Genomic DNA, 26,262 nt, shown 5'->3' with positions numbered 1-26,262 from the left:
TTGGGGCCCAGAAAGCTATGGGAAGGCGGCCTCACCCAGGCCAGGTGCAAGAGGCGGAATACAGCCTGTCCTGAAACCAACATAAAACGAACACAAAACAGAGGGCACTGGCTGGGCGCGGTGGCTCACGTCTGTAATCCCAGCACTTTGGGAGGCCGAGGCGGGCCGGTCACGAGGTCAGGAGATTGAGACCATCCTGGCTAACACGGTGAAACCCCGTCTCTACTAAAAATACAAAAAATTAGCTGGGCGTGGTGGCGGGTGCCTGTAGTCCCAACTACTCGGGAGGCTAAGACAGGAGAATGGCGTAAACCCGGGAGGCGGAGCTTGCAGTGAGCCAAGGTGGCACCACCGCACTCCAGCCTGGGCGACAGAGGGAGACTCCGTCTCAAAAAAAAAACAAAAAAGCAAAACCGAGGGCACTGCTGTACATGTGCAGAAGAGACGTCAGGGCCCCACCTTGCTTGTCATTCCCATAAGTGCTGTTTCACTTTCATGGGTTTAGTTTTATGAGAAGAACTAACACGACAATTGAGCCTAGGCTGGATTTAGCACAGAGTGAGTGTTCTCAGTTCCCACTCTGTGTAGTGTGAGCCTTGGGGCGCAGCCGCCCTCGGGGAGAGGAGCCTCCATGCCATGTTTCCGAGCTTTCTTCAGGTCCTTTTCCCTTGTAATAAAGACAACATCTTATTCCCTACTACTTTCCCCACCATTATAATCACTGATACATCTGTAGAGTGTTTAGAGCCTGTCACATAATGGTAACTTCAAAAATTAAATAATAAAAATTTATTTCAGTATATTACGTTTTAAAACTGCCATGTTCCTCACTTTTGACTAGAGAAAATTAGCAGATGGGGCCTTTTAAAAGAGATCGTGTGTTTCAGTCTTGCCCATACAAACTCTTGCATTTTTGTGATCTTTATATCCACTTCGTGCACTGTATTCATAGCCTGTAGATGGTCTTACTTCCCCTGCTTCTTGAACGCTGGCTTTTTCATTGCTCAGTAACAGGTACAAGTGAAATAAAGGGATGAAAAGAAACTCAAGCTCTTTAGTGCTCCATAATAGCTCCCATGAGCAATTTGGAATGGCTTTAAGTGTTGCCCATAACATTTAAGTAATAATTGTATATTATTATTCCTGTCATCCCCAGTGCCTATGTCTTCACACAGGCTAGAGATTAACCACACATAGAACTTAAGTATGTGCTCATCTTATTGTTATTAACATCCTTTTCCATTTTTACCTGTCCTTCAATAATAAATCAAACGTTTTGTGCTGTTCTCAAAGTACATAAACAATAGTTATGCATAGTTATGCAAACCCTAACTCCTTGAAAGCACGTATGTATAGAACCATTGCTGATGAATTAGAGGAAGAGAGAGAGACTCTGCCCTAAAGGTAACCCTGGATGGGTGAGCATTGTTGTCTGCGTTATGGAACAAGAGAAGGATTCCTAGGTTTTTGTTTCTGGAGAGGTCTGTCTTCTCTTTAATGTCTGAAAATCCACAGCCTTCTCATTTTATATTTAGGGCTGTGCAAACTGCTGGTGTGTTTTGGTTGGTTTTGTTTTTTTGGTTATAATAAGTAAGACAAGAATCTTAGTCGACCTTGGTCTAGTGAGGAGTATTTGTATATAGAAAGCTGCTGTTTGCTCTTGAGAATTGGACAAGCTTTAATCAGGTGATAGGGAGCTTCTTATCCACTGGAAAAATACTCAGGTAGTAACCATGTGCATCCCCTTTATTCAGTAACAGAAACAAGAACATTCAGTAAGCACAAATTAGTGTTATTCAAAGGAAAAAAAGCAGCGAACAACCACTGCCTTAATTTAAGGTTGAAAAAAGAAGTAAACGAACTTAAGCTTTAAGGAAATGGATTTGGTAGGGTAGAAGGGGACTTTTCAAAAGTTGTCTAATCCTGGACTGTTTTTGAAGAAGCTTCCCAAAGATGTCTTTAAACTTCCATAGTTCTTGATTTATATCTGAGTGAAAAAGATGATTAAGTTTTGTACAGGATTCAAACTTGTTATCTCTGGAGGTACTGGGTTAAGCTTCGAGTTAAGAATTTGCTTTAGGTTGGATGCAGTGGCTCATACCCGTAATCCCTGTACTTTGGGAGGCTGAGGAGGAAGGACTGCTTGAGGCCAGGAGTTTGAGGCCAGGAGTTCGAGACCAGCCTGGAAACACAGCAAGACTCCATCTCTAAAAATTTTTTTAAAAGAGCCGGGTGTAGTGGCACATGCCTGTAGTCCCAGCTACTTGGAAGGCTAAGACAGGAGGATCACTTGAGCCTAAGAGTCTGAGGCTGTAGTAATATATGATCATCCCACTGCACTCCAGCTTGGGTGACGAAGCAAGACGCTGTCTCTTAAAAAAAAAAAAAAAAAATTTGCTTCAATAGTGTGTGCACAGAAAGATCCCAGGTAGAATGCATAGATGGATCTGGCAAGGAAAAGTAAGGATTTAGTGAGAAATCATTTTGCTCTTGCTTGTCACACTAGTGGCATTAGATAAGTCAGAACCTCTGTAAGTGGAAGGGCTCAGTTCGGCCCCATTTCAGAAATCCCTCTATGTTAGATAAAGTCGTGGCGCAGCTCTGGACCTGATACTCTACCCAGTGGTGAGGCCAAGTGCCCTTCCAGGGGAGCCCAGGACACAATGTGACGCAGGCTGACTCCTCCCTCCCCAGTCACTGTAGCTGCATCCTGGCCTACAGGACTGTCTTCCAGGTCAGACAGTGACATCTTCTAACCTTCACCCACAGGGACATTGCCACTTAGAAATAACGCTGTCTGGGGGCCTCTCCAAGAAAAGGAAGGGAAAATAAATGGAGCCTGTGGCATTAAGAAGACAGCAGTTCTCTCTGTTTAGAAATCTGTTGGCCAGCGAAAGTTTTATGAATTCTTCTTGTAATTTATGTGAGAAGAGTGATGTTTACAGTGATGACAGTTAACAGAACCCTGAAATAGCATCCCAATTCTCTATTAGATTTTTATATTTTATTATTTTTTTATTTGTATAAATGTTGGGGGCGGGGATAGAAGTGCAGTTTTGCTACATGTGGCCAAGTCAGGGTTTTTAGGTTAGTCATCACCCAAATAACATACATCGTATGAAATTACACTAAGTAATTTTTCATCATCCACCTACCCTCCCACCCCCTCACCCTTCTGAGCCTCCACTGTCTATCAGCCCACACTCTATGTCCATGTGGATACATTTCAGATGTTTTTGTTTGTTTTTAAACTTCCCTGTTGTTTTTCTTTTTTAGCCCATGTTCATTTTCTCTCGTCATCTAGAAAAGTTAATCTTTATTTTCACTTTTAATAGTGAACTGGACTATCACGACGCTGTCAATGTCAATGATCGGTGCCAGAAAATTTGTGACCAGTGGGACCGACTGGGAACACTTACTCAGAAGAGGAGAGAAGCCCTGGAGGTGAAGTCTTGAAGCCGCTTGTTGACATGAAATCTTTTAATAGAAGCTCTTTAGTGAAATCACTGGTATTCGTCGTCTGTTTCTCTGTGGCATGAAACAGGTTGTCTAGTGAAAGGAACCCCTGAAGAAAACATGAAAAGGGAAGAAAGAGGGAAATGGGAAGTTGGGAGCTTTGTGCTGTAATTTGTCCAGACAGCAGTGAAGTATATTTTTCAATTTAAAAAAATCCAGGGGCGATGAGATTACTGCATAAATCTACTTTGTATCGGGCAGTGACAGTACATTTCCAAAAGTCCTTCTGCCTGAGTAAATTGAGCTGTGAGTGAGTCAGGAAATCAGAGATGTGCGAAGGGAAGATGGAACCGAATGTTGAAGTGAGTAAATTGATAGGAAACAGAATTGGGATGAATTTGGCCTTATCTAAGTGTAAGACTAAGTGTAAGACACAGTGGGTAGCTGGTGTCAAACTGCCCCTCATTGTCTTTAACCATGGAAGACATCTCCCACGTGAAGGAAATAAGCAGTTTACCAGTTCCCTGAGTCTTTTCTCTTTGACTGATGACACTTTTGAGATAACGCAATATTAAGCTTCCCAAATGCCAAATGGCTATGACATATCTGCTTAAAGAAAGAGATGTCGAGAGAGAGAAAAGACCAGACATGTAACAGAGACAGCGCAAAATGTTTTAGAACAGGAGGGGAAAAATGAACCTCATTATGGAAGGCTGAAAGCTATGGAGATGCGTTCCCCTTCTCTCCCCACTTGTCTGCCGTGGGAAACAAGCGCAGGATCATCCTGCTGCTTGAGACCTTGTGCCTTCATATGCCCAGAAAGGCAAGAGCTGATCTGTGTTAAATCCTGACTGAGGATTTGAGAACATGAACCTCTAGTCCCTTCTCTCTCCACTAGGCAGGTGACTTTGGGAAAGGCACACTTCTCTGCATGTGTTGACTCTGAAACGTGGAAGATGCCCTGCATTTTCTGTTAATCTGGCACAGTTAGGGTATCAGGTCCTCTTACAAAGTCCTTTTTTAGCTGAAAGCAAGTCAGGGTAGGCCGTATGTGGAGTCTCAGTTTTCAGAAAAGTAGCATGTAGTGAAGTACTTTAGACACTTTACAAATGAGGCTGCTCTGGATGTTATTAAATCCTTCTTTGATTCAGAAGGCACCTCAGAGACCTGCAGGGCTCAGCCTAATCGTTTGAGCATCAGGTAATCTTTTGTAGACACATGCTAATATGCTTAACAGAATGTCAGAGAATAGTCTGTTGTTAGGGAATGCATACTTACACTTTCAGTGAATTTTTAAATTAGTCTATGATAATGCTTGCTTCTCTTTATTCTTCAGAGAATGGAGAAATTGCTAGAAACCATTGATCAGCTTCACCTGGAGTTTGCCAAGAGGGCTGCTCCTTTCAACAATTGGATGGAAGGCGCTATGGAGGATCTGCAAGATATGTTCATTGTCCACAGCATTGAGGAGATCCAGGTAATGGAACCCCAACTCTGTATGCCCTGTGCATTAGAAGTGAGTTGTCATTTAAACTTCGAGTTCTGTTATTTGGTTTCTCATTTTCTTTCTTAAAAAAAAAAATTAATAAACGTGGCTAGAAAGCCCAAATTACCCTTGAACCTTAGCTTAAAAATGTGTTTACTACTCTGTGTTGCAAACCCGTTAACATCAATCAAGTAATGGTGAATATGTCTCAAAAGCTCTGTTCTTTAAAAAAGAATGCTGAGGCTGGGCGCAGTGGCTCATGCCTGTAATTCCAGCACTTGGGGAGGCCGAGGCAGGTGGATTGCTTGAGCTCAGGAGTTTGAGACCAGCTTTGCCAATGTGGCAAAACCCCGTCTCTACAAAAAATACAAAAAAATTAGCCAGGTGTGGTGGCGCACGCCAGGAGTCCCAGCTACCGGGGAGGCTGAGGTGGGAGGATCGCTTGAGCCTGGGAGGCAGAGGTTGCAGTGAGCCAAGATCGTGCCACTAGACTCCAGCCTGGGTGACAACAACAACAACAACAAATGCTGAATCATTGAGCAAAATAAACATGTGCACTTGGAGTTACTCATGAAAACATTCTAAGTTTACTAGCTGCTGAGTTAACTACTTTGCAGATGTGTGCATATTACTGTTTATTTAAATGTACAGAGTGGGTGGCAGATTGTAAACCGTAAGAAGCCACAGATCAGCACCTACCTTTTGCCTACCACCAATCCCAAATTTTCTGCGTATAGTTTTTTCTGGAACTTCAGAACTATAAACAAAGCTTCTAAGTGGTGACGTTAGGGAGGAAAGTTAATCTCAGTTAGCCAGGACATAATTTATTTAGCGAATTTGATGTATAATAGAATAAAAAGAGAAAATTTTTTTTACTTTTTTTTTTCTGTAAAATAGATATGTCATCAAAAAGAAAGCAAGTAGAAAGGAAATCCTGAAGATTGGCATTTGAAACCACACCTCCCTGCCAGGAGCCATCTAGAAGGGTTTCCACCTGCATGTCAGGGGAAAGTGCTTCCATGAACATTGGAGTTGCCTTTTGAAAGAGGCTTTCATGGTGTTTCCTGCATGCACTCTTAAGCACAGGCCGACAGTCTAAAATCATTTATTTGTGGAATAAGTGAGACCTCTAAGCACGACTTGGAAGTCACACTCTTTGTGAAAACTCTGTTGGCAGCTGACCTGTTGCTGCACCTAAAGAGAACAGTAGCTTCACACTCAAAGGTGCTCCACGAGGCAGCGAGGTCTTTGAGCAGCTGAATTTGCAGGGCTGCTCATGTCCGGGTCAAAGAATAGGTTTGATAAATGGCTCTTTAGAGCGGCTTCTGGGAAGAGTTCGTTTCTGTGGCCTTTTCTTTTTGAGGAGTAGGGATGTACTTCCTGGTTTTCTTTAGGGATAACAGTAGCAAATGTTAGATGCTTTTGTAGGACTACAAAGGTAACACTGGCCATTAGAAAGGGCATCTAAGGGCTGAGCGTGGTGGCTCGCACCTGTAATCCCAACACTTTGGGAGGCCCAGGCGGGGAGGATCACTTGAGACCAGGAGTTTGAGACCAACCTGGGCAACATAATGAGACCCCGTCTCCACAAAAAATAAAAATAAAAAAATTAGCCAGGCATGGTGATGTGTACCCTATAGTCCCAGCTACTCAGGAGACTGAGGCAGGAGGATTACTTGAGCCCAAGTGTTCAAGGCTACAGTGAGCCATGATTGTGCCACTGCACTCCAGCCTGAGTGACCTAGCGAGACCCTGTCTCAAAAAAAAAAAAAAAAAGGAAGTGCCGCTAAGTTAAGTTCTGCTCGTCAGCAGAAAATAAGAAAGACCTAAACAATAGCTGGCGATCGAAAACAGTGAAAGGAAAACTGATTAAAAAAAAAAAAAGATTTTTAAAAGACTCTGGGGGAGGAGCCATCAATCAAATTAATAGTCATCATGATACCCTTTTTCCATTTTCCAGGAACTTGACTTCTGTGTACCTAAAGAGTTTTTTCTAAAGCATTCAGAATGTGTTTTTCTCCAGAGGTTCTTGCAATTAACAAGGCATTTGCTTGTGTGCAGAAAGGAATATCAAAGCCTATGAAATTAACACTCAAGCCACACTGTTTTTCTCCGCCTGTGTCTCGGGTGTAGAGTTTGATCACTGCGCATGAGCAGTTCAAGGCCACGCTGCCCGAGGCGGATGGAGAGCGGCAGTCCATCATGGCCATCCAGAACGAGGTGGAGAAGGTGATTCAGAGCTACAGTATCAGAATCAGCTCGAGCAACCCGTACAGCACTGTCACCATGGATGAGCTCCGGACCAAGTGGGACAAGGTGGGTGGCTGAGGGCCTGGTGTGGGACCAGGGGGCATTCTCGAAGCTGAAGTCGAAGGAGGAAGTTAACGCCTCGGGGACTTAGGGTGACAGCCTCATTTTGTGTCACGATCAGGATTGTCCTTTATCCCAGATTTCACAGGCAAAATGTGATAAACTCTTAAGGACCCTGCAGCAGCTTCTGCAGTTTGTGGGGAAAGAAAGCAGAGATTATTTTACTTAAGGAAAATCTTACAAATGTTGACACAACCCCTATAGGTTATGACCCTAATGCCATAAAGGAAATGGTTTTTAAAGCCCCAACTGGAAATTTGGTTAAAAACGTGCTTACAAGTACTTACAGTACTTTTTAAAAGAATTTTTAGAATATGATATAGACATGTCCCAGATGTGTGTGAATTTTAAATGCAGAAAAATTGCTTAGAAAACTACATCTTGGGAATGAAAGTATTCTTACTAACTTGCTGCCTTTTAAATTTGGGGCAACTATCGACAAATGTAATTATGGTCCAAATGGAATAATTTGAGCCTTTTTGCCTCATTGTTAAGATTGAGACATTTCTTTTCATGGTTGAAATTATAGCACAATTAGTCATCTCAGTATGCCAATCCTAGTCTTTGAGGAATAAGTCCACCACATGGGTCTGAAGTGGCTTTTACCATAAAAACACATGTGCAGCAAGTTAGTTATAAACAGTGCAAAAGACAAAAACAGGTATGAGGAAGAGGAGAGTATTCATCTGAGAGACAATGGCTAATTAGCACATCTGAGCTTTAAATTTAGCTCTGATCTTCCTAACAAACACCCGAAAACAGAAAGGAAACAAACTGAGTTAAGTAGTTTTCGTAGGGGGGGAAGAAAAGGAAATATATCATTTTTTATTTTTCATTTTTATTATGTTCATTTTTTTGAGACAGAGTCTCACTCTGTCGCCCAGGCTAGAATGCAGAGGTACAATCTCGGCTCATTGCAACCTCTGCCTCCTGGGTTCAAGCGATTTTCCTGTCTCAGCCTCCCTAGTAGCTGGGATTACAGGCGCCTGCCACCACGCCTAGCTAATTTTTTATATTTTTGATAGAGATGGGGTTTCACTATGTCGGCCAGGCTGGTCTTAAACTCCTGACCTCAGGTGATCCACTCGCCTCGGCCTCCCAAAGTGCTGGGATTACAGATGTGAGCCACCATGCCGGGGCAGAAATGTATCATTTTTTAAAGTGAGACAAACTTTTCTCCCATCAGTAAGTTATAAAGCAAATGGATTTTTGTTTAAAAAAAAAAAAAAAAGACAATAATAATGCTTTTAGTAGCAGTTTTGCAGATGACACAAAGAAAGATTTTTGAAGTAGCTTTTTTCTTTTCCATTTATTGAAAGAGAATGGAGGCATAGCATTAAAATGTAACTCACAAATGGAACAGAAAGCAGGTAGACCAGGTGTATACTCTTCTGTGGGCCAGCATGGTATAAGAATCGAACTCATGAACCCAGCGTGGGCTCTTGACATTTTGGTGTCATGAACCCCTCTGGCAGTCTGGGGAAGCCTGTGGATTCCTCTCATTATAATGTTTGTAAATTTATAAAAATATTTAATATTACAAAGGAAACAAATTATATTGAAATGTAGTTATTCAAATATCTCTAAAGTTATTGTAATGTATGTGCTTCTTTATGAACACATTTAAAACCAAGATCTAACAGCAGGTCCAATAATTTTGGAGTAGTGCTGAGTGTACGTGATACTTACTGCAAGAGGCAGGCATAACTGTAACGTTAGTATAGAATGTCTGTGATTTCTGTTGTGATAAGATCACAGGGACTGCTAAATACTGCTGCAGATTTGCTGTCCACATCATTCATAAACAAAGGGAGTGCTAAATTTTAATCTGAGATGGTGAATATAGACATGTCGGTGTTCCCTTCATCCAAGTTCACAAATCCTCTGTACTCTGGACCTGGCCCTGACTTGGTTGTGCAGCAGGCCTAGAGGCTCTGGCTGGAGGGGAATGGTCGCTGCTCCTACTGCAGGCTGTTAAATACTCTCCACCTCATCCTGCCTTTCAGCAGGCACTTGGTGGCACTAGATGGCAGTCAAAGCTAAATCAAGCTCATCCTCTAGTCCCTAGAGTAGGGACTCTTCCTCCTTATCGTCCCTCTTCCTTCCCCCCATACCCTCCTCCATTCCTTTCTCCTTCTCCATTCCCACCCCAACCCCTTGAACTATTCCTGCATTCTGTGGTCGTTCCTGTGAGACCACAGCTGGCCTCTAACCCTTGTTGTCCTTGGGCCCTGACAGGTGAAGCAACTTGTGCCCATCCGCGATCAGTCCCTGCAGGAGGAGCTGGCTCGCCAGCATGCTAACGAGCGTCTGAGGCGCCAGTTTGCTGCACAAGCCAATGCCATTGGGCCCTGGATCCAGAACAAGATGGAGGTAAGCCAGTGCCCTCCCAGGCGCTGTTCACAAGCCCTGCAATAAGTACCTTAGCCACGCAGCAGTGACACCGCACATGCTGTGGTTTCCAGCCACCCACTCAGTCAGGTGGGAGCACCGTTCTGTTATCACCCCAGCTTTATCTTTCAGCCCCTGGCTGTTGGGGACAGTGTGCAAACCGGGGCACAATACAGAATGTAGGAAGGGGGCACTCAAGGAAGGAGAGTGGGGTCTTGCTAGGTTCTGTTTAGTTTCTTACTAAAAACGGTGACAGGGCTTTTTCTCCGTTTTTGGCCTCTGCAGGGCCTAGACTTCAAACCATCTATCCCTACAAGGAGGACACGTGAAGACCCACAAATACTTTGCATTTTCAGAACATTTGAGGGACAGTGGTCTTTAAATAACACTGTTGTCCTTTGATCATCAATAACAGCCAGGAGACATTTATTGACTCATGTATTTCTTGCCCCACCACCCTTTTGGTGTTAAAATATTGACTTTTTTCTTTAAGGGGAGACCATCTAAAAATATAAGAAATTCTGATGGAGGAAGCATCTTGTGGGTCTTAAATCTGTCTGGCAGCTCCACCCACGCAGCCCACCCCCAGCTTCCTCCAGAGCAGGGCGGCTCTGCCCGACGGCATTTCCCTCCCGTGGCAAGAAGCCAACAGGACTCATCTCTAACCCCTCTTGTCTCTCTGTTTTGGATCTTAGTTGACTTTTTTCCCATTCTCTAGACAGACTAGAACTAGACCTTGTTTTGTTCTGTGATGCTCACTGAGAAAAGTGAGCCGCGTGACACCGGCCGCTGCCTGACGCTGGCCCAGCATCCGATGCAGGGTCTGGAACGGCGCCTCGCGCCAAGCTCCCTTAGAGGGCACTTCACTTTGTTTCTGTCTGCTTCTCACTCGCCTCCCTCAGGAGATTGCCCGGAGCTCCATCCAGATCACAGGAGCCCTGGAGGACCAGATGAATCAGCTGAAGCAGTACGAGCACAACATCATCAACTACAAGAACAACATCGACAAGCTGGAGGGAGACCATCAGCTCATCCAGGAGGCCCTTGTCTTTGACAACAAGCACACAAACTACACGATGGAGGTACGGCAGCCAGGCACGCGTGCGCCACTCGCTTGTCACGGGGACCACGCCACCTCCTCAGGGTGCTTTCTTCATGCACTTGTCCCTCTTTGTTCCCGCTAAGACCTACAAGTATGAAAGTTAGGGATCTTTAAGCCTTTCCAGTCACTATTTGTGGAAATGCTTCGTGAGCTATATCGAGAACTATATGATATTCCCGACAGTGACATTATCATTATTATTATCACCACCATAAATTCGCTACACTTCTTCAAGGTGAGTGCCAGAAGCTGGACTGTTGTATTTCCACCAGTTAGGCCCAAACTGAACTCTCTGGGAGCCCGGAGGTATAACTCAGGGCTCATCCTGCTACTTGGTAAACGGGAAAATATTTTTAGTGACAAACAAGAGTATATCCTACAGAGTGCCCGCTGCCACCGTTAGAACCCTGGTGATAGAGCATATCCTACAGAGTGCCCGCTGCCACCGTTAGAACCCTGGTGATAGAGCATATCCTACAGAGTGCCCGCTGCCGCCGTTAGAACCCTGGTGATAGAGCATATCCTACAGAGTGCCCGCTGCCGCCGTTAGAACCCTGGTGATAGAGCATATCCTACAGAGTGCCCGCTGCCGCCGTTAGAACCCTGGTGATAGAGCATATCCTACAGAGTGCCCGCTGCCGCCGTTAGAACCCTGGTGATAGAGCATATCCTACAGAGTGCCCGCTGCCGCCGTTAGAACCCTGGTGATAGAGCATATCCTACAGAGTGCCCGCTGCCGCCGTTAGAACCCTGGTGATAGAGCATATCCTACAGAGTGCCCGCTGCCGCCGTTAGAACCCTGGTGATAGAGCATATCCTACAGAGTGCCCGCTGCCACCGTTAGAACCCTGGTGATAGAGCATATCCTACAGAGTGCCCGCTGCCGCCGTTAGAACCCTGGTGATAGAGTATATACTGCAGAGTGCCCGCTGCCACCGTTAGAACCCTGGTGATAGAGCATATCCTACAGAGTGCCCGCTGCCGCCGTTAGAACCCTGGTGATAGAGCATATCCTACAGAGTGCCCGCTGCCACCGTTAGAACCCTGGTTATATAGTATATCCTACAGAGTGCCTGCTGCCACCGCTAGAACCCTGGTGATAGAGCATATCCTACAGAGTGCCCGCTGCCACCGTTAGAACCCTGGTGATAGAGCATATCCTACAGAGTGCCCGCTGCCACCGTTAGAACCCTGGTTATATAGTATATCCTACAGAGTGCCCGCTGCCACCGCTAGAACCCTGGTTATAGAGTATATACTGCAGAGTGCCCGCTGCCACTGTTAGAAAGCTGGTGAGTACTTGTGAGTACTTCTCACTGCAGAATCTTGCAACAGATGACAAAGTAGAATTTTTTTTCTAGTGCAGTGAAGGCGATCGTGAGTCTTGCTTAGTAAGCCCTTTGAGTCGGCTGTGCAGTTATGAAAGTAAGAGGCAGCGTTGACATGCTGGAAAGACCTGGAACTGATCTTTCCCCTTTTCCCTCAATAGCACATTCGTGTTGGATGGGAGCTGCTGCTGACAACCATCGCCAGAACCATCAATGAGGTGGAGACTCAGATCCTGACGAGAGACGCGAAGGGCATCACCCAGGAGCAGATGAATGAGTTCAGAGCCTCCTTCAACCACTTTGACAGGGTACCACTCTCTACTTACTTGAAGGGCAATACTGGGGACATTAAACAATGTATCTGAAATAATATGCGTGCTCTCAGGTTAAGTCTTAAGGCTCCCCAACATTTACAGGGAAACAGGATCGTTAATGACAAAATCGCCACCAAAACGAAGTGTCCTAAGCTCTGGTGTTGCTCAAGGTGACACAAAGCCCAGGTTTGTGTGCTGTTTCATGCAGATCGCTTAATAAGAATGCATTTCTAGTTGACATCAAAGCTCATTTGTTCTAAGTCAGTGTATTTTTCACAAAATCTGACTGTTGGCTTTAGGTCATTTTGTAAAGACTTAAATACAAAACTCTGATATGCTTTTCCTAAGCAACTGTTTAGGAAAAACATCTGGTCATAATTTAACCTGTTCTTTCAACGTATACAGCTCAGTTTTCTTTTTTAATGAACAAAATTGACACATGATCTCTTTTAAGGACACGCACCAACAAAATGGTGATAATTTTCATAGTAAAGGCATATAAAAAGATAAGTGTTGCTTTTTAAATATTATCTTGTATTTTGATTTGAATAATATTGAGTAAAACCAATTCTTTATGAGAAAATACTATTTACTAATCCTGTGGCTGAAAGTGAGTGACTATTAAGGCTACACTCTAATTCTTGTTTTTTTTTTGTTTTTTTTTAATGAGATGGAGTCTCGCTCTGTCACCAGGCTGGAGTGCAGTGGCACGATCTTGGCTCACTGCAACCTCCTCCCCTGGGTTCAAGCGATTCTCCTGCCTCAGCTTCCCGACTAGCTGGGACTACAGGCACCCGCCACCACACCAGCTAATTTTTGTATTTTTTTTAGTAAGGACAGGGTTTCACCATGTTAGGCAGGATGGTCTCAATCTCCTGACCTCATGATCCACCCACCTCGGCCTCCCAAAGTGCTAGGATTACAGGCGTGAGCCACCGCACTTGGCCTTTTTGTTTTTTTTTTGTTTTGTTTTGGTTTTTTTGAGACAGAGTTGTGCTTTTGGTGCCCAGGATGCAGTGCAATGGTGCGATCTCAGCTCACTGCAGCCTCCACCTCCTGGGTTCAAGCGATTCTCCTGTCTCAGTCTCCCAAGTAGGCATGCACCACCATGCCAAGCTAATTTTTTGTATTTTTAGTAGAAACAGGGTTTTACCATGTTGGCAAGGTTGGTCTCGAACTCCTGACCTCAGGTGATCCACCTGCCTCAGCCTCCCAAAGTGCTGGGATTACAGGCGTGAGCCACCGCGCCTAGCTACGTTCCAATTCTTAAAGATCACTAAAAGGGATGTACCATTACTTTGTATGGAGCCCTGTTATGATTTGCAAATGTCCTTCACTGGTTCCTAAAATGCCTCTGGGCTAGACAGACCAGTCAGATTTGGGCCTGTTAGAGGGTTCAGACCACAGAGCTAGGCATTAGTGAAAAATTATACACAGAGATGGATATTGACGTTCTTATAGTTTCAGCACACCTTCATTGTGCAGAAACGTGCTTTGATTTGACCTAACTGCATTCAGTAAAGCCCAAGTCATTTTTCTTCCAAGGAGGGAAATGATGGCTCTTCATCCCGGCACACAACCATCTCTTATTGACAGACACTCTTATTCACTGGGGCTGCGTTAGAGGAAGAGAGCACATTGATTTGAATCCAAGGTGATCACAGTCTTTTGCAACGAAAGTCCAAGGAGTACAGTGCAGAACTTGCCATGTTTAGAAGTTTGTTCAAATTAAACATGATTCTTTGTCTTGTGGGGAAAATAGTTCGCTTACTGTGTAGTGGGAAGGGGTGTCATGTCAGGGATACGGATCCACTTGGCTTCGTCTTTTCATTAAACGGTAAAGATAGGCATGGCAGGGGGCACAGAGGCTGTGAATGGAGGGATTCTTCGTGGACATCAGAGAATTAGAGAAGGTTTTACAGCATAGGTGTAACACGACCAGAGCTGTGCTGCAAAAAAAAAAAAAAAAATGCCAGACAGCACATTTATGATGAAGGATAGACAGAAGGGAAGGAGAAAAGATGAGAAAGTTAGTAGAGAGGGTCAGACCCGAGTCTGTCTGGAAAAAGAGAGAAGGAACATGAACTTCAGGGCTGAGGGATAGGAGCGGTGGGAATGAAGAAAAGAAAAGAGGTAGATCTGAGATTGAGACAAATCTGACAGAGGTGAACAACAGGATTTGGGGGCTAAGGGAGAGGGTGAGATGGAAAGTTCAAACCGTGAAGACATGGGAGAAGTGGGACTCAGCTATTGCAAAAGCAGGAGGAGTCCAGGTCTAGAGTTTCGGGCTGAAGCCTCCAGGAGTCAGCGTATAATGGCCCTGTCCAGCAAGAGTCTGGAGAGTAAGAAGAGAGAAGGCCCAGATCTTAGGGAACTACTACATTTATGGGAGGCAGAAGAGCCAGAGGAGGAGCATTAGAGAAAGTGGAGGAGACTGGGTCAAGGTGGGAAGCATCACTTAAGAGAATGCTGCTGAGGAATCCGGCAGTGACTGAGGGCAGAGTACATGGGTGTGAGGACAGACATATAAAGTCTCCTATTCATAGAAAAAAAGAACTTCTGACATTAGCTTTTGGGACTGGCTGTTTCATGGGCAAGCGCAAACAACAGAAAATAGCCTTCTATTTAATAATTCATATGGCCAATAACCAGTGTTTTCTTCTCTTTAAGTGTGTACTGATGCTGAAACATTAGCCATCCCTTCAAAACCCTCAATGAATCTTCAGCACAGCTGTGCACTTCATGTCACATGCAGGGCTTTGCAGTGACACCCCTGTTTCTATAGAGTTGGGTTGCAGTTTGTCCTGACCTGGCCTTTCTCAGCTGGGAAAACTTGTCCCTGTGGACTCCTTCTTGCACACTGCTGTGTAGACTCCCATTGGATTTTTGGGGGCAGCTGAGCTTGCCACACATAGGGGCCACTGCATCCTGGCCCAAGGGCCTAAGAGTAGTTGCTTTCTAGGTGTCGGAGCTCTAGGAATGTGCTCATCTCTGCAGGAATTTTACAAACGATGACAACCTGGGATCATTGAGAGCATCGTCATTTCTTAGAACATTTACGATACGTTTTGTCATCAGTAGGTGGCAGTAGTGAGCTCCCAACTGGTTCCTTTCGCTATTTTCTTGAGTGTGTGGTCTCCTTTCATTTTTGTCTGGTCTATAGCCTCCTCTCCCCTCGTTTTGATTTTTAAGAAACTAGTTTGTAACATCCTTGTGCTGGCTCCATCCTTCTTGCAAGTCAGTGGTGACATTTACGACCTTGGCAGAGCTCAAAGCGCTTCCCTTACCAGATCTTTGTTCAGTTGGTGAAGTAGAGTTGCCCGTCTTGCTCTGTGCTCACCTGCTCTGTCCTTTGTTTTTGCCAACAGAGGAAGAATGGCCTGATGGATCATGAGGATTTCAGAGCCTGCCTGATTTCCATGGGTTATGACCTGGTAAGACAGAAGTTGAAATTGTGTACTAAGATTTGATATTTTATTGAGTTTGGATTTCTATTATAGAAGATGACAAGCTCAAACCAAGGTAGTGCATTTGGGATTGGTTCATTTTCATTATATAGGATAAGATTTTTTGAAGGTCTCACTGTTGCTATATAAAAATAAAGTCACGGGGCCTGGCACAGTGGCTCATGCTTGTAATCCCAGCACTTTGGGAGGCCGAGGCAGGTGGATCACCTGAGGTCAGGGATTTGAGACCAGCCTGACCAACATGGTGAAACCTCATCTCTACTAAAAATACAAAAATTAGCCAGCCGTGGTGTTGGGTGCCTGTAGTCCCAGCTACTCAAGAGGTTGAGGCAGGAGAATGGCTTGAACCTGGGAGGCGGAGGTTGCAGTGAGCTGAGATTGCACCACTGCACTCCGGCCTGGGCGACAAGAGTGAAACTCTGTCAAAAAAAAAAAAGTCTTTATTTTTATTCAATAATTGGTCAGATGATTTATTCTAGTGAAGGAGATGAGAACATAGCCTTTTTGATTTTTTTAAACAGCTTTACTGAGATATAACTCACATACTGCGGTTTACCCATTTAAAGTGTACACTTCAGTGGCTTTTAGTAGCATCCTGATGATTTTTCAAGTGCCCTTTCCTCTAATATGTTGAAAGGTAAAAAAGGTTTAGTCATAAATCAGCCAAGATAAACTTACATTTCACTGTGGGCTGGGATAGTCCTAGAATATCCAGTACTTCTCTGTTGCCCATTAATGAGTATTTTTAACCTGGCCTGCCTCGATTCTCTTTGGGACTGTAAACTACAGTCGTGACAGCCATGTTCTGAGCTGCCTTCGATTTGGCAGCATTGCTTTCCTAGTTCTAATCTGAGAAAAGGGTTCAGCTCTCGCTTTGACCTACTCTTCCATAATTACGTTCCGTGACCCATGAAGGCCAGCAGTGGGTCCCAGAGAGGAAAGAATTCTGACATTTACAAGCTTCTAGTTTGAAGCTCCAGCAACTTTTAAAATTATTTGATAGCAGTAAACCTAAGTCACCCTGAAGGGGAGTCTCGTCCAAAGACCGAAGGGAAACACAGGTCAAACTTCAGTTTTCAGACATAAAGGAATTGGCGTGTCACTAGGGAAAGAATGAGAACGGCTCTGTTGAGAGCTGTGTACTGTTCGAGTACATGTTTCTTTGTACTTTGCCCCAGGGTGAAGCCGAATTTGCCCGCATTATGACCCTGGTAGATCCCAACGGGCAAGGTACCGTCACCTTCCAATCCTTCATCGACTTCATGACTAGAGAGACGGCCGACACGGATACCGCCGAGCAGGTCATCGCCTCCTTCCGGATCCTGGCTTCTGATAAGGTCTGCATTCACAGATTTGCTTCTGCTTTAGCAGGAGTCCACTACATCATTCTAACAGAAAAGGCAACACTGTTGTAAATAAAAACCATTTTTATACCAGTGCATTTTGTACAGCATTGGCACTGATTTCAGAAAGCAGCAGGTAGACACACAACAATGGGGCGCTCAGCACAGAGGAAACAGACTTGCCATTCCTGGCATTCGTGCTTGGCCTTGCACTTAATTTTTATAGAAGGGACAGTAGTGTGTTTGTACTTTTATGTTTGTGTGTGTGTGTGTGTTACTGGTTCAACCCCTATTTTACATTCTAGTTTGGTGACTGTGACTCAGAAAGAAGAAACCATGCAATTTAGATGTTATAAAACTGGGTACCTTCTCCCAAGGATCAATAACCCTGACTTTATGCCCAGCAAAATCATGGAGCAAAGTTAAATATAGCTGTTCAGTCAGTAAAAAATTGGCAAGCTTTTCCTTACATGTAGCCTAGACCTTCAGGAGGAGTTTAATTGCCAGAATTGCCAGTTCAGAATTTTCGTATTTTATCCCCCAAACAATAAAAACATCTCTATGTACAAATTCAGTTTGAGACAGGATTATTTTACCCTGTTTTCTGGCTGAAAGGATAATGAACATTACCACAAGGAGGTTAGCATGTTAAACACATTGACAGAGCCATATTTATTACCTTAAAAATCAGATAAGACCAACTATTTTTAAAATAATGTTTTCTTTAAAATGAATCATTTACCTGTGGGGTGAGGGTGGATGGGAAAGAGCCCAGCTGATTTAGAAGGTAATAAACCGTGGCTCCTCCAACCCCACTAAGAAACTTCTACTATACATTAGATAATATACAAACTATAATTATATAAATTTTAATGTGATATATGTGATTTACTTTAACTTTTACCAACCAGTCTATTTGGTTGGAATTGTCCTATTTCCCACTGAACATTTTTTTGAAAAGCTTCGTCTTTTCTGGTATGAAATGCAGATCATAGTATGTATCCTTGCATTGTGGCTCAGTTTGAGAACTACTAGTAATGCTCCATTTGCCTTTATGAAGCATGTCACCCTTCCTGTTGGCCAGGCCAGCTTCTAGATACGCTCCTACAAGTACAACTTGGCTTTCTGGTAGTTGTCTGGTACTACTATGCCAATAGACTCCCTATTCTTTAGTCCTTTTGAAAAAGTAAACGGATGCAAGAAATATGTAAGTATTAAGACTATTTATGTTGTGGTGTTTTCTACAACTGACTGCAAACACATGCGTATTTTTTTTTCCAGCCATACATCCTGGCGGAGGAGCTGCGTCGGGAGCTGCCCCCGGATCAGGCCCAGTACTGCATCAAGAGGATGCCCGCCTACTCGGGCCCAGGCAGTGTGCCTGGCGCCCTGGATTACACCGCGTTCTCCTCCGCACTCTATGGAGAGAGCGATCTGTGACGCTGAGGTTCTGTAATCACCGATCCCATCAGAACGCAATAAAAGCAGAAGTCACAGTTGGTTTCCTGGAAACTTTGACAGGCTTTATTAAGTTGGGAGAGAGAGGGGGGAAAAAAAAGCCTTTTGTAGTTCAGTAATTGCCAGCAATATAACACGGCTAAAATGCAGTTTCTACAGTATATGACATAGTGTGCTTCATAAATAGGTTTATTTCTGAGTTTTTAGCTAAATGTAATGAAATATCAGGTTGATTTCTTTGATTAAACGGAACAAATTACTTGAGTAGTAGGAAATTAGGAGGATCTAGGGACAGAAGGAAAATGAAAAATGTGAAAATACAAAATACCCGAGATTTAAGACGGGGGGCCGGGAAATCCACAAATTGGTAAATGAAGGTTTGCTATTTGTAAAAAATTTCATTTATCTCTAATATGCCTATGTGATTGCCCCTAGGAGAGTATATTTGGGATTCTAATGTTTTATTTTCATGCTTATCCAAAGATTACTATTGTGTCTTCAAATGAATATAATTGTGAGATGGAACTGCCAGGGATTAAAAAGACTATCAAAAAGATTTTTTGGCACTTACCATTTTTAAAATAGAGTTTATGGTCATCTCTTCATTATTTAGGGCTGGATGGTCAACTCAGTCAGTGATTTTTGATGCTTCTCTTATCCTCCAGAGTAGAGACCTAAGGAAACATGGAAGTCAGTTTAATTGCCAGAGGGAAGGAGGCAGTCACTAGGTTAAATGAGGTTTTTAGGATTATTTATTGATTCCAGGTTCCCATGCTTTTTGTTAGAGCTTATTAGTACAGGTTCTCAAGAGATGACCATATGAAAGTGCTCTGTTTTTAAATAAGCAGGTTTCTGTAGTAGTGGTTCATCACAAGGCAAGTCAGAAACCAGTATCCTTCTAGCACTCCAATCAGGACTTCCTTAGGCCTCTCGTTTTATGACCTGTTAAGGAGAAGCCAGAGTTATCGTAGGAAAGGACTAATTCTCAGCAGCAGTAGAGGTGAGTAAAGATCTTTCTCTGCGGAAGCTTTACGTATGTTTTGTGTAGTAGGAATGACTAGATGTTTTAGCTAGTGTGCAGTGTGTGTTCAGCTCTGGGATTCGAGAGTGTATCCTAACAAGTCCCATGTCTGGTTCTGTGTCTAAAGGCCTGCTCCATGACACAGGATGCTACATGTACTCCCGCTAGCACATCTTGATCCGTTGAATGTTCATTCTTCCTTTTTGCTCATACTGCTATAGGCTATAACGCCCCCTCTGTTTTTCCATCTTGTTGACAGCTTGTAGAGAATAAAGCAGGAATTATTTTTATATCTGAGTCCTTAATAATCAGGAAATGGATTACAAACAAACAAAAACAGTTGCAAACAGCAATTAAAGCATTACTAGAGAAGCAGTAACAGGCCTGTTGCCTACAGTCTGTTTGCTCAGATTTTTATAGATTTCCACCAGCAGCTGGAAATGTGGTATTTCCATTCCAAGCTCTCTGACAGCTCGACGCTTTTTCCTACACCAGGCCATTTAGAACCTTCTCCCTTTGTGAATTTCACTTAATTTGCTTCATTATTAAGTAGTTGGTAGTTTCCAGATTTCTGAAATATTTGAATCCTTGAGTTGAATGCCAAACACTTTTGGAGTGGTTTAGATGAACTCTGACTCTATTTTATTTCAAGCAGGTGCTATATTCCAGCCATAAACTCTATAGAAAAGCCAGAAAGTTGTGCTTCCTTTGAGGCTATTAGGGGGATCTCTGGTGTTTTAGGATGGGTGTGGGTAACTCATCTACCTAAACTTTTAATTTCTTTACAACCTTCAGCAAGAGAGCGGATCAGTACTTTCTATCTGCTAATAAATGAAGAAAGGAAGTAAACTCTGAGAAACAATAAACATGTTTATACTCTCATTTTAGGCATTATTATTTTTATTTCTGAAGCTGGATGCTCAAAAATTAAAAAGTTTATAAGTTTCTAAATTAAATCTAATTTATAAAAGAAAAAAGAATCCCTATTTTTGTTATTTCAAAAAATAACCATTACTTTGGTTAACTACAAACAAACTTCCTCACTTAAAGGTTCCATGAGAATTAAAAACAGTCATTGGATTAGTATTTGCCTCCCTTAAAGAATTAGAGACTGGCTTATTGGGTAGAAGGTGAACATAAGATGGAGAATTAGCAATGAATCATTTAGAAGTGAATGATGGATGGCCCGGGCATGGTGACACATGCCTGTAATCCCAGTACTTTGGGAGGCCAAGGCGGGTGGATCACTTGAGGTCAGGAGTTCAAGACCAGCCTAGCCAACATGGCAAAAACCCATCTCTACTAAAAATACAAAAATTAACCGGGTTTGGTCACGTGCCCGTAATCCCAGCTACTTGGCAGCTGAGGCAGGAGAATCACTTGAACCCAAGAGGTGGAGATTGCAGTGAGCTGAGATGGAGCCATTGCACTACCAGCCTGGGCGACAAAGCATGACTCTCAAAAAAAAAAAAAAAAAAAAAAAAAAAAAATCAGTGATGAATAGATTAGGAAGGAATTTTTAACCAAGAGATCACTTCAGAATCCTCAGTAAATATTTACTAAAATGTATGCGTACTCAGACCTAATCCTAGAGTCTCAAGCTGTGAAGGTCTAGGTTAAGAATTGGACATCTGTAGTTTTTTAAAACTCCATGGAAGTTCTAATAACCCCCTACTGAGAACCCGTGGATTAGAGGCAAAGGAAAGGTCATTGGGAATCAAGAAGTCTAAAATGGCTGGGCGCAGTGGCTCACACCTGTAATCCCAGCACATTGGGAGGCCAAGGTGGGCGGATCACGAGGTCAAGAGATCGAGAACATCCTGGCCAACATGGTGAAACCCCATCTCTACTAAAAATACAAAAATTAGCCCTACATGGTGGCGGGCGCCTGTAGTCCCAGCTACTCAGGAGGCTGAGGCAGGAGAATCGCTTGAACCCGGGAGGCAGAGGTTTGCGGTGAGCCAAGATCGCGCCACTGCACTCCAGCCTGGGCGACAGAGTGAGACTCCATCTCAAAAAAACAAAAGAAAAAAAGAAAAAAAGTCTAAAACGGTTAGAGAAGACCTTACTGGCAAGGTGAATAGTTGAGCAATACAAATGGCCAGGCTAACCCTTGTGCCATCTGGTTGGTAATACAGAAACGCTTGACGTAACTGGGTTTTAAATTAGAGCATTTGACTTGGTGTTCTTTCCTGCTGTACACCAGATTCATCTGTGTTCATGGAAATAAGCTGGAAATGAGCTCTTTACAGCCTTCATATGAAAGGAAACAAACCTAAGTGATACGGAGTCAGAAACATGTATTTTCAGAAGTTGCAAAGATTCACCCACAGCTTCCCTGGATTATTTGACAAGAAGACAGAGTGTTCCCACTGTGTCCTTGAGCTCTTTCAGGTTCCCTGGAGCCTACACAATAATTATACTGCTCTGAGGCATTTTCATCTTTCAGATGGAGTCAGCAGAGAAGACAGCATTGTTTTTCCTTTTTAGATTCATTAATTAATAACTCAATCCTTCAGCAACTGACAGACCGTTATTCTTTCTTTTTAAGGTGCTAGGAGTTGCGATTTGTCAGTGACCCCTGGCCATGAATTCCCCCGTGGGATTTAAGTCTTTTGGGAGTTAGCTCCCCAGCAGTGCAGACTTCCTTGTTGTAAAATGGATGGAGTGCCTGGGAGTGCACCAAGGCATACTCGCAAATCCTTTTGCATGGCTGGGAACTTACAAGAAACCACAGTGGCAGATATAAAAAAACCAGTATGAGATATCTTATATAAGATATGTATCTTATAAAATATATCTTATATATCTTACATATGTCTTTTAAGATATATCTTTTATATCTTATATTTATATCTTGGATATATATCAGATATAGGAAAACCAATCGCCATGGTCTTGTTAAAAGAAAAACTTCAGACACATTTAACAGAGTTGACTTGAACAAAGAACAGTTTGTGACTTGGGCAGCCCCTGAATCAGAACAGGTACAGAGCAGCTCTGCCGCTGCATGAGAGGACTTGGGGACTGAGGGAGGAAAGTGAGGCGCAGAAACTGCTGGATTGGTTACAGCTTGGTGTTTGCCTTATGTAAACAGAGTTTGAACAGTTGGCTGCCTTTCATTTGTGATCGGTACAAAAGTAGGTTACAATCTGTTTACATATCCAGTGAGGTTACAGTTCACTGTGTATGGAGAAACCTTGAGGTTGAACTTAAAATATGTCAGGAGGCAGATTTAGGCTAACCTTTATTTAACAGTCTTTGCAAGACAAGCTACCAGAGGAGAAAGATTCTGTAAATAGTTGTAGAGGGAAGGAAAAGGAGACTATATGCATACTTAGTATGAACAACAAAACGGTATTATGGTTCTGAAATCAGATATATGTATTATACAGGATTAGGAGTGGCAGTGATACCAGGTTTTGCTTGCTTCATCTTTTCTGTCCCTCACTGTCACAAGCGTGAATTGCTCATGGGGGAGATTAGTAACAGAAAATCCCAGAGCATCAGCAAGAAAAATTAACCATCAAAATGGCTTTTAAAAAATGTATTTAAACATAGGCAGTTCTTTTCAGCTATTCGATTAGAAGATCACCATTGGACAACCAAACAGCACAGGCTAGTGTGCCTCTGAGACCACCATAGTGTTCAGGTTTTTATGGATAAAACCTGCAGTGGCCGGGTGCAGTGGCTCACACCTGTAATCCCAGCACTTTGGGAGGCCAAGTGGGGTGGATTGCTTGGGTTCAGGAGTTCGAGACCCGCCTGGGCAACATGGTGAAACTTCATCTGTACAAAAAATGCAAAAAGATTAGCTGGGCATGGTAGCGTATGCTTGTAGTCCCAGCTACTCGGGAGGCTGGGGTGGGAGGATTGCTTGAGCCCAGGGAGATCAAGGTGGCAGTGAGCCGTGACCATGCCACTGCACTCCAGCCTACTGGGTGACGGAGTGAAAACCTGTCTCAAAAAACAAAAACCTGCGGTAATTTTTTACATGATTTATTTTAGATTTGGCATGATACAAGAAAGTTCTCAAAACATATTTATCAAAGCACATAAAATATTCCAGTTACAATCTTGAATTTATTTCATCTTTTAAAGTACTATCTTCTAATTCATATTAGCCAAAAATAAAGCTTTTACTACATACCAGGCCAATTAATTTTTAGCAGTCTACACTCAAATACACTGGAAAAAGTTTTTATCAGTATGTCCAACAAAACTAATGGAATTATTTCTGAATTTGATACAAGATTTTTAATTATTCCTAGACACTAGCATTCAGTACACATACACGTGCATGTTTTCCAAAAGAATACCATTCTTTTTAGCATCCTCCTTCCTTCATGAATAACTTAAAATTGTAGCTACATATATTTCCTTTTTGTTTTTGTTTTCTGTTGTTGTTGTTGTTAAAGTGGTATCTCTCTGTTGGCCAGGTTGGAGTGCGGTGGTGCAATCTTGTCTCAATGCAACCTTCGTCTCCTGGGTTCCAGTGATTCTCATGCTTCAGCCTCCCAAGGAGATGGGATTACAGGCACGCACCACCCAATGTGGCTAATTTTTGTATTTTCAGTAGAGATGGGGTTTCATCTCTGTTTCAGCCTGTTGGCCAGGCTGGTCTTGAATTCCTGACCTGAAATGATCTGCCTGCCTCGGCCTCCCAAAGTGCTGGGATTAGCTACATATATTTCATGAATAAATGAGAAAGACTTACATAATGAAAAGTTTAATAATATTAGCACAACATCATTTTAATCTGGACTTGACTGCTTTTATAAAAGTTGTTGCATTATTTATTTTTCAGTGGTTTTAATACTATTCCTCAAAATGTGTTAGCTGCTTATTTCAACCATAAAATGAAGTCCGTTTTTTTTTTTGTTTTTTTGTTTTTTTTTACTGACAGAAAGTAAGGCTAATCTAGCTAATCGTTTAGACAGACTGGTAAGTAGGCTACATGGGGGACATTTTCCATTTTTTCAGTTATCTACATCTGCAACTCCAGTGTTTTGATGAAAATATAATTAAACCACATGATAATATAAAAGCATTTTATTTTATTTTTTTAAGTATCAGCAAAGATGTATTGAAATGAACAATTTCCCACAACTCTTCCTGATTATATTGGATTAAACAAGGAGTCCTTAAGAGAAAAACAGCAGGTGTAATTAGTGGTCACTTGGTAGGTCTGAGGAGATGGTACCACTACAGCTCTGAAGAAACAAAAGTTCCTTTTGGACTGCGGGGAGTAGCTGGCCCCTGCCGGCTCACCCCAACACTGCCATGTGGAAAGAGAAACCAACTTTTATGTTCTTTAAGCCACTCTACTCAGGGTGTCGGTCACAGTAGCTCAACTGTACCCTAAATAATACAGAATTAACCTCAACAGCTTCCTGACCTGGTTGTGTACTTAGCATAGCCTGTCTAGCTACATTGATGATATTTTAGATTTTATTAACATTTTCACATTTTTTCCCATCTCAATGGATATTTATGTGCATTTTCATCATGGAAGATAATGACATTTTGTACTAAATTCAACTCATTCATTCATTCATTTTACATACACTGCAGATTTTAAACACAATTTTAAGACACTCTTTGTTTTCTCTTCACATGCTTTATTTCTCTCTCTCCTAGACAGTTTTCCTTCAGTACCCATCTGACTCTTCCATCAAAGCAAAGTGAGCAGTTTTGCCGTTGAAGAGTGTCTATGTCTCTGGGGTCAAGATTCTTTCCGTTTCCCCACCTACACCCTTTTGTTCTCTTTAACATAGTTTATGAACTTTTTTTTGTTTAATGAAAGAGACAACATGTGGTATAGGTCTTAAAGACCAAGTATGCCAAATGTCTTATCCCCCACTTGTACCTTCCATTGCAATGCTTTCTTTTCTTTCTTTTTCCTTTTTCCTTTTTTTTTTTTTTTTGAGATAGAGTTTCACTCTGTCACCCAGGTTGGTGTGATCTCAGCTCACTGCAACTTCCGTTTCCCAGGTTCAGGCGATTCTTCTGCCTCAGCCTCCCGAGTAGCTGGATTACAGGCATGCACCACCACACCTGACTACTTTTTGTATTTTTAGTAGAGACGGGGTTTCACCATGTTGGCCAGGCTGGTCTTGAACTCCTGACCTCAGGCAACCCGCCCGCCTTGGCCTCCCAAAGTGCTGGGATTACAGGCATGAGCCACTGTGCCCGTCTTGCAATGCTCTCTTATGAGATTTACAGATAACATCAACGGGGAGGGTCCTGGCCAGCACTGCCTCGCATCTTGTCATTTTAGTTTTTGATTCCCAGGAACCCAGTGTGTCCGAGATGCTGGTTATACTGGCATGTCGTGACAAATGTACTTCAGCCTGGTAACTCTCACCTGCATGTTAGCCTAAGGAATTGCGATTGCAGAGCCCTGGTGAATCAAACTATCCTTATCCTCCATGGAAAATGCCGTTGGAGGCACCCTGCACTCTGGACCTTAGGCTGGAAAAGTAAAACTGGCAGCTTACAAAGACTGAGACCTGTTCTCATAGCT

The 26,262-nt window shown here is 43.0% G+C and overlaps 1 protein-coding gene across 1 annotated transcript in view; it reads left to right on the top strand.

The window, feature by feature from the left end:
- ACTN2 (actinin alpha 2) overlaps window positions 1-19,271 on the top strand; it is a 76,901-nt gene extending 57,630 nt beyond the window's left edge. The window contains exons 13-21 of the mRNA XM_033195906.1: window positions 3,336-3,444; window positions 4,793-4,933; window positions 7,076-7,258; window positions 9,551-9,685; window positions 10,606-10,785; window positions 12,295-12,441; window positions 15,816-15,881; window positions 17,093-17,251; window positions 18,539-19,271. Coding sequence (XP_033051797.1) covers window positions 3,336-3,444; window positions 4,793-4,933; window positions 7,076-7,258; window positions 9,551-9,685; window positions 10,606-10,785; window positions 12,295-12,441; window positions 15,816-15,881; window positions 17,093-17,251; window positions 18,539-18,697 — 1,279 coding nt within the window. The 3' untranslated portion in view covers window positions 18,698-19,271. The remainder of the gene's footprint in view (window positions 1-3,335; window positions 3,445-4,792; window positions 4,934-7,075; window positions 7,259-9,550; window positions 9,686-10,605; window positions 10,786-12,294; window positions 12,442-15,815; window positions 15,882-17,092; window positions 17,252-18,538) is intronic.
- The last annotated feature ends 6,991 nt before the right edge of the window (window positions 19,272-26,262 follow it).

The sequence above is a fragment of the Trachypithecus francoisi genome, unplaced genomic scaffold (assembly GCF_009764315.1).
Source record: "Trachypithecus francoisi isolate TF-2019V2 unplaced genomic scaffold, Tfra_2.0 Lachesis_group5, whole genome shotgun sequence".
NCBI classification, from domain to species: domain Eukaryota; kingdom Metazoa; phylum Chordata; class Mammalia; order Primates; family Cercopithecidae; genus Trachypithecus; species Trachypithecus francoisi.
The sequence above is the reverse complement of the archived record's forward strand: the minus strand, read 5'-3'. Positions and strand labels throughout refer to the sequence as shown.